Source organism: Gossypium arboreum, chromosome 10 (assembly GCF_025698485.1).
Source record: "Gossypium arboreum isolate Shixiya-1 chromosome 10, ASM2569848v2, whole genome shotgun sequence".
In the NCBI taxonomy this organism is placed as follows: domain Eukaryota; kingdom Viridiplantae; phylum Streptophyta; class Magnoliopsida; order Malvales; family Malvaceae; genus Gossypium; species Gossypium arboreum.
Window position 1 is genome coordinate 120,326,075 of NC_069079.1, and position 8,847 is coordinate 120,334,921.

General features: G+C 39.5%; 2 protein-coding genes across 2 annotated transcripts; both read left to right on the plus strand.

Annotated features, from left to right (window-relative positions):
- The first annotated feature begins 2,540 nt into the window (after positions 1-2,540).
- On the plus strand, positions 2,541-3,397 carry LOC108487774 (uncharacterized). The gene is made up of 2 exons (XM_017792133.1): positions 2,541-2,801; positions 3,065-3,397. The coding sequence occupies exons 1-2, from the start codon at positions 2,541-2,543 to the stop codon at positions 3,395-3,397; spliced, it is 594 nt and encodes a 197-aa protein (XP_017647622.1).
- Positions 3,398-4,732: 1,335 nt separating this feature from the next.
- Positions 4,733-7,068, plus strand: LOC128282154 (uncharacterized). The gene is made up of 5 exons (XM_053020324.1): positions 4,733-5,459; positions 5,502-5,630; positions 5,739-6,126; positions 6,220-6,960; positions 7,044-7,068. The coding sequence occupies exons 1-5, from the start codon at positions 4,733-4,735 to the stop codon at positions 7,066-7,068; spliced, it is 2,010 nt and encodes a 669-aa protein (XP_052876284.1).
- Positions 7,069-8,847: the final 1,779 nt, after the last annotated feature.

The window sequence follows — 8,847 nt, forward strand, 5'->3', positions numbered from 1 at the left end:
CTAAAAATAAGGCAATGTATCGATTTTAACATCAAGTTTGTGATTTCATCGCTATGTTGGGTGAATATCAACGGCTCGTGTTAAAAAACGAAACGTCCTTCTTAAAAGAAATTGAAATTTTAAAAATTCTGGTGTTTTGATCGGATCACGATTAAAATTTAAATTGAACTCGTATTGTTGAAAATTAAGACAATACATGTTTAACAAGATACCAATTTTGGGCGTCGCGAGGGTGCTAATAGCTTCCTCGTGCGTAACCGACTCCTGAACCCAACTTTACTCTAGCTTTTGACGTAAACCTAAACTCGGCCTTCTTTTTGTTTAAAAAATAAATTTTCTTTTAAAAAAGAGGATTTATTAGGTGTCCGACGCACCTAGGAAAAAGGATCGGTGGCGACTCCCTTTTTTAATAAAATCGAAAGTCGGTTTTCAAATTTCCAATAAATTGCCTTAGCTAGCGACCAATGCAAATTTTTTACGTCGCTACAGCTGACGACTCCACTCGGGATCACATTTTTGAGAGTCGAGTCGAATTAAACGCGTGTTGTCAAAATTTTCGAATTTCCTTGTTCAAATTAATATTTAGTCGTGATCCTTAAATTTTGTTTTTGCAAAGTCATGCATTTGCATCGTGTTGAAAATATTCTTCTAACTTGTTTTATCTTGTTGTTTTTCAGCTCTAAGTTTTTATGGTTTTAGTTTTAGTTTAGTTTTTAAATAAAACGTAAAGGTTTGTGAGTTTCTCCCCACACACCGAGCACTTGCATTTTTACATAACATGAGCTCTCTACCCGGGCTCCGTCTGCTTAAGTGGAAGTAAATACTATGCCTTCGTGAGTTAACTTGTCCCTCCACACAGGCTAGTGAATACTTCCGGGTTACATATGACTTATGCTTTCGTGAGTTAACTTGTCCCTCCGCATAGGCATAAGTGAATGTAATCCCTCGAATTGAACTCGTGAGCCTGTGATGGGCTACGACCGAGGCTTCATACTAGTCTTAGTAGACGATAGTACGAACAATTCGAGTACCTGTCTAGAACCGAAACCGCATATAGTGAACTATACGAGCCACCTAACTAGAGTCTTGCCGAACCTCCGTCCGTTAATAATCACCAAAATAAGTACAAGGGAGAAACGCCTCTTACCTTTCATTTCTTTTACATTTATATTTTTACAAAGGAATCGGGTCTATTGGACCGGGTAATGTAATTTGTTAGATTCTTCATAGTTTTTTCTCTGTTCATATTTATTGTGATTACCAACAAAGGTTATTTATTTTCATTTTCATGTTTCATCATACATCATAGGCATCTTGATTAGGAAGGTGTTGATTAGAGATTGGTTGCCAAAAATGGGTTTCTAATGGAGGAGTCAATTACACAAATGACCGAGAAAAATGCTGTGATTCGAGACTGGTCTTTGAAGACTCAGAAAGTGAAAGGAGACAGTTTAATGGAAGGATGTATCTTCAATCTTCCCGAGCAAGTAATTTCAAATGCTCGTCAGAATAACCTCGAAGATTTGACTCAGATTTGGAAACAATGGGACTCAGATGCTAGGGGAATTTTCACTGAAAAGTACGGGGATATAGCTCACTTGATCGCCGTCAATGTAGACAAGCAGTTGATTCAAGCCATGGTTCGATTCTGGGACCCAGTATACCAATATTTCACTTTCAATCAGGAAGATATGACTCCAAACATAGAAGAGTATTCTGCCTTGCTTCGTGTTGACAACGTACACTTCAACAAGATATATGTGAAAGAGCCCAAACCAATGACTTTTAAGAAAAAGCTAGTGAGGTTGATGGGAATGACCGATATATGGGCTAAAAAACAGATAAAGAAAAAGAATGAAGCCAGTTGTGTTCCGTGATTTTCTCTGCTAGACTTAGTTCAAAATCATCCAGATATTGTGAAGAGAGTGAATCTGTTTGCTTTAGCCATTTATAGATTAATTGTCTTCCCAAAGGTTCTCGGGCATGTAGAAATTATGGTAGTGGATTTCTTTGAAAGGTTGAGGCAAGGGATCAACCCTATGCCGACTATCTTGGCTGGGACTTTTAGGTCTCTAAGCAGTTGTAGGAGAAAAAGGGAAGGTCATTTTATCAGATGTGCACAGTTACTTAATATCTAGATTCTAAGCCATTTCTGGAAAGTGGAGCGCACGCCTTTCCACATGTTTTCAAAAACATTCGTCCCATTGAAAGCTTACCTTGAGAAAGATTGGCTAAAGGATGTCACCGAACAGCATTAGGTTTCAGTTTTTCAGAACCTTCGTACCGAAGATATAACCTGGAGAGCACCATGGATTCGTCCTTCAGTTCTATTATACAAATGTGGAAGACAAGATTGGGTGCCTTTACTAGGATTATGAGGAGGAATTGGATATACTCCATTAATGGTTCAAAGGCAGTTTGCTTCACGACAGTTCATACTCGCTACCGAAGGATTGGCCCAATCAGAGTTCGCCTTTACGGGTAAAGGCTACATGAAAAGAGTCTGAGATACTGCAAAGTCTTGGAAGAAAATTCACCTAATGAAGTTAGCCCTTTATGCTGATACTACCACTCAGGATTATGACTTATGGAGAAAACGACAAGTAAATAGTCAACAAATCTCACCGATGAGTTACACTTTCCAGAATCCTTTCTCAGAAGAAATGCCATCCGAGCTGGAAGTAGCGAGACATGAATTTGAACGTGAAAAGGCCAAGCTGTTACGGGATATTAGTTCTCTTCAAGAGGAAAATTACCAGCTAAAGATCGGGGTCCAAATTGAAGAATCCAAATCCATGAAAGTTTAAAAATAAGTTGAAATCGTGAGAAACGACTTAAGAGACCTTTATTTGGAAAATAAGGAACTAAGAAACACTATAAAAAATAGTGGTTTGGGAAAGTCGTCAGCAGAATGGAAGGAAGAAATTAGCAACATCAAAGGTGGGATGGAATTTTGGAAAGGGAAAGCAAAGAAAGAAGAGGAAAAAGCTGCGCGTTCTATGATAGAGTTATGAAAGAAAAATGCTGAGTATGAAACTATGATGTAGAATTTGTGACTAGTCAGTCCGAACGTCAAGAGCTAAGAAGGAAAGTACAAGATCTAGAAAATATGCTGCAATCTAGTCAGCAACAGTTAGATACTCTTCTAAAAGCTCTAGAAGAAAAGAATGATCAGCACGACAGAGACACTCGCACCTACGAAAGAGCTCTCCAAGAAAAGGAAATGCAACTCAGCTTTTTGATAAATGAAATTCGCAATGCGACTATACAAGTCATGCAATCATCAGATGAAGTCGAAACTCTCAGTTGCCAATTCCCTCTGAGTCAAAGATCAAGCATATCAGAATTCTTAGAACGAGTGAAGAAACAAGGCGATGTGGCTAGAAAATTTATGTAACTGTTAAATCAAAGATAGTGAAACGTTTTGTAATAGACTCTTTTGATTAATGAAATGCCTAAGTAGGGGCCATCTTGAAATCAACACCAAATTCTTGCACATTCATTCATGACTAAAATTCATTTGACATTCATTCATTCATTCATTGCATGTACATATCACCTTAATTATTCACTGAGGCTAAAACCGTATAATTCGTAGTTATGACAATACAAGTCTGGAATCACGTCATTCTTATAGGACGCACCGAAAAGCTAGAATTATGGAAGTCGAATTCAATGAGAGAATTGAAAGGATAGAAAGGGCCCAAAGAGAATTGCAAGAGCAGTTGACCAAGTCACAACAGGAAGCAAGAGATATGATGTTAAGATCTCGAGAGGGGTCGCTTGAGCAAAGAGATCAAATGGCCAAAATAATGGAAATGATGACAACTTTGGTCAAAGGAAAGGGACCTATGCAGAGCCCTAACACTATGAAGCCTCAGCCAAGAACTAATCATGATCAGGATCCGCTCTATCCCCCAGGTTTCACTCCACCTCATGCACACGTAATGCAAAGAGAATGTCCTCGAGGAGAACCTGCAAGCTTGGAGCAATGACCCGTAGCCCCTGCTCATCTAGGGCAAGGTATATTCGTATCAAACCCCAGAGCTAATCCTGCTGATCCTAATGTTCCAGATTTGGATGATCCAGTATAAATAGCCATGTTGAAAATGGATGATCATGATGCCTATGATAAGTATAAGAGCTTAGAAGAAAGGCTCAAGGCGATAGAATGTGCTAAAACCTTCCTGCACTAAGTGCCAAAGAGCTTAGTTTGGTGCCTGATCTGGTTCTGCCTCCGAAATTTAAAGTACCAAATTTTGAAAAATACGATGAAATGAGATGTACAAAAGTGCATCCTATCATGTTCTACTGGAAGATGACTGGTTACGTGAATGAAGATAAATTGCTAATACACTGTTTCCAAGACAGCTTGGTTGGGTCGGCCCTTCGATAGTATAACCAACTTAGTAGAGAAAAGATCCGATCATGGAAAGACTTGGCGTTAGCATTTTGTGAACAATACAAGCATGTATCCGACATGGTGCTTGATCAACTAACTCTGCAGATAATGGAAAAGAAGCTGACGGAGACTTTTAGGCAATACGCGCAAAGGTGGAGGGATATCTCGACTCAAGTAGAACCCCCATTGACTAAAACTGAAATAACGGTCCTCTTCATCAACACTTTGAAAGCCCCGTTTTATGATAAGTTGGTAGGAAGTGCCACGAAAGACTTTGCAGATATTGTAATATCCTAGAAACTTATAGAAAATACCATCAAGAGTGGAAGGATGGAAGGTTTTGAAAGCTCAAAAAGGGCAACACCTGTAAAGAAAAAAGAGGCAAAAGCCCATATGGTGGGAACTAAGAGCCACCACACTTCTAATCCTTACACAGTCCAGCCACGACCTCGATATCGCCTACCTCAAAACTTTTATTATCCTCCCCAAAGCCCTTACTATCAAGCACCTCCTCCTTACCCCGTCTATGCCACAGATAACCAAAGACCATTTGCCATGTTCCCACCAAATACCATGCCTGCTCAAAACCAACCCAAAAATGAACAAAGACCGGCAAGATTCAATCCTGAAAAACCTCAATTCACCCAAATTCCCGTGTTATACAGAGAGCTGTACCCAAAACTGTTGGAAAAACGATTAATATCCCCACATTATATGGCACCCCTAAAGCCTCCACACCCAAAATGGTATGATCCTAATGCTAGTTGCATGTACCACGCCGAAAACCAGTGGCATTCTACAGAAAATTGTCTAGCCTTTAAAAGGAGGGTTCAAGGTCTTATTGATGCAGGCATTCTACGATTTGATGGTGCGGGTAATACGGCTAGAAACCTACTCCCTAACCACACTGAAGGGAACGTGAGCGTGATGATAAAAGAAGACAGGTGGCATGCCAAAAGTTGTGTTTCTGAAATAAAGACACCGATGCGAAAGATTTGGGAAGTAATGGTTGAAAAGTGGTTGTTCTGTCATCCCAACAGAACTTTCAAAGAAGGAAGTATAAAAAGTTAATGTTTTTGTGACTTCCATGGTATTGAAGGGCATGACATTCAGTCTTGTGAGGAATTTAAAAAGTTACTTCAAGACATGATGGACAACAAGGAGATTTGGATCTTTAACAAAGAGGCTGATGAGGGAGAAGTATGCGCTTCTGACAATAAATTATCAAGTTTCCCTTATAGCGCCAATCAACCATTAGTGATTTATTACGATGCAAAAAAGGAACAAGTGAAACCAAAAATGATAATTGAAGTATCATCTCCTTTCCCTTACAAAGGCAACAAGGCAGTACTGTGGAAATATGATGTCAATATTATTATACCTGAAGATGAAAAATCCAAAGCCACGACCAGAAAAATTGGCGAAGTAGGACACTTCACCCCCAACGGGAGGTGCTATTCTAAAGTGGTCGAACCAATGAAGAAGACTAATGACTTGAAGCAGAAAGGAAATGCACCGATGCATGAGGCCGAGGTTGAACTTGAGAATCCGTTCGAACAAGAAGTTAAAAGGCCTGTGAATGAAGAAGAAGCACGTGAATTCTTGAAGTTCATCAAGCATAGTGAATATAACGTCGTGGAACAGTTAAGCAAACAACCGGTACAAATCTCGATATTATCCCTACTGTTGAATTCAGAACCAGATCGGAATACTTTGCTGAAAGTGTTAAACTAAGCTTACGTGGCAAGCAATATATCTGTCGAAAAACTTGATAGGTGGGTGAATAACCTGAATGCAGATAATTTTATTTCTTTCAGTGATGACGAAATACCCCCAAATGGTAGGGGCTCCGTAAAGGCATTACATATCACAACCCGTTGCAAGGGTTATATAATACCGAATGTGCTCATTGACAACGGGTCTGCACTCAAAGTCATGCCTTTGGCCACGCTTTCTAGAATTCCGATTGATCTATCTTATCTAAGGCCTTGTCACTCTACAGTAAGAGTATTCGATGGGATGAGACGAGAAGCCATGGGAAATATCAAAATTCCTCTAGAAGTGGGCCTCTACATATATGACATCGAGTTTCAAGTCATGGACATCACACCTTTGTATAATTGCCTTTTAGGAAGGCCTTGGATCCACTCTGCTGGGGTAGTTCCTTCATCTCTCCATCAAAAATTGAAGTTTATCATGGATGGTCTCTTAGTCACTGTTGTGGGTGAGGAAGACATTGTCGCATCTATCTCTGCTTGTATACCATACCTTGAAGTAAGCAAGGATGCAGTAGAATGTTCCTTCCGTTCCTTTGAATTCATCAATGCTACGTTCGTTGCTAAAGGAAATAAAATTCTCATGCCTAAGCCGTCAAGGAATACCAAGATGGGAATTAAGCTGACTATGGGAAAGGGAGCCCGAGCGAGGAAAGGTTTGGGAAGATATCAGCAAGGGATAGTGAGAGCTCTAAAACCAGTGCCCCATAAGGCTCGATATGGTTTAGGGTTCGAACCAGATATGCGACAAAGAAGAAAACATTTGCAGAAAGATCGAGAAAGGCAGATTGCAAGAGCCTTAGGCCGAGAATTAGAATGGAAGCCCATAATGTACCCTCCTTTGTCAAAAACATTTACATCTGCAGGAATGATATACCCTGGGCAAGATAATCCATGAAGTAAACTGTTATTGATTGAAAGTGGTCTTCAGAGTGTCAGTATAAATGTCATTGACAAAGGAGATGATGCAATTAAAGATGTTTCAATGATACGCCCTTGTCCTCCTAGATTCGTTTTGAACAATTGGACTGTTGTGGATCTCCTTGTAGTTTCTAAGTCTTCTCCAAAGTAATGCTCAATGTTAACACTCTTCTTGTTGTGTGTCCCTAAGTAATAGTGGGATTCTTTTGTAAGAGCTTATGTTTGCTCTTTTTCATTTAAATGAACATTAATGAAGATGTATTTTGTCATGGTCTTTTCATTCTTATTAACTTCATAATTTTTCCCTCTTCTCACAGCCTGTAATTGCATATATCTCACGTCATGCCATAACATTATGCTTGTTGGTCCCAATACTTTGATGCTCCTCTATAGTTTCTTTTCCATTCAACTTTCAGGTGTTCAGATATCAACGATATGAACAAACCCGTTACAAATATTGAAATCGATTTCGAGAAAGCTATTTGTTTAGGAGAGTTCGAACCTGAGGAAAATGTTGAAGAGTATGTCTTATCTCCTAACTTACTAAGAATGGTAGAACAAGAAGATAAATAGATTCTACCTCATCAAGAATCTGTTGAGATAGTAAACTTGGGAATGAAGAAAAGAGGCGAGAAGTGAAGATTGGGACTTTCATTTCAGATAACACCAAACATGATTTGATCGCTTTTCTTCATAAGTACAAATATGTATTTGCATGGTCGTATCAGGACATGCCAGGATTGGACAAGGATGTAGTGGTCCATAGACTCCCACTGAAACCAAAATGCAAACCCATTCAACAGAAGCTAAGACAAATGAGACCTAAAATGCTGTTAAAGATAAAATAAAAAGTCAAGAAACAATTCGATGCTGGCTTCCTACAAGTCTCCAAGTACCCACAACGGGTAGCTAACATAGTCCCAATACCAAAGAAAGACGGCAAGGTATGAATGTGTATGAATTATCGCGATCTGAATCAAGCAAGTCCTAAAGATAATTTTCCTTTACCACACATCGATACATTGGTGGATAATATAGCCAAACATTCATTGTTTTCATTCATGGATGGATTCTCGGGTTATAATCAGATAAAGATGGCTCCTGAGGATATGGAGAAAACTACTTTCGTAATGATGTAGGGAACATTCTGTTATAAGGTGATGCCGTTCGGATTAAAGAACGCTGGGGCAACATATCAGAGAGCTATGGTGATGTTGTTTCATGACATGATGCACAAAGAAATAGAAGTCTACGTCGATGATATGATCGCCAAATCCAAGGGAGAAAGAGAGCATGTTGGGAATCTCAAGAAGTTGTTCGAAAGACTAAGAAAGTTCCAGCTAAAGCTTAATCCAGCCAAATGCACGTTTGGGGCTACCTCGGGAAAATTACTAGGCTTTATCGTCAGTGAAAGAGGCATTGAGGTTGATCTAGATAAGATAAAAGCCATACAAGAATTATCGCCTCCGCGCATGCAAAAAGAAGTCAGAGGATTTTTAGGAAGGTTGAATTACATCGCTCGATTCATTGCTCAACTCACCAACCAGTGTGACCCAATTTTTTGACTCCTTTGAAAACATAATCCGAGAGAGTGGAATGAGGAGTGTCAAGTGGCTTTTGACAAGATAAAACAATATTTGTCTAGTCCCCCAGTGTTAGTACCGCCAACTCCAAGGAGACCGTTAATATTGTACCTGACTGTGTTTGAAAATTCAATGGGTTGCGTACTGGGCAACATGATGAGTCAGG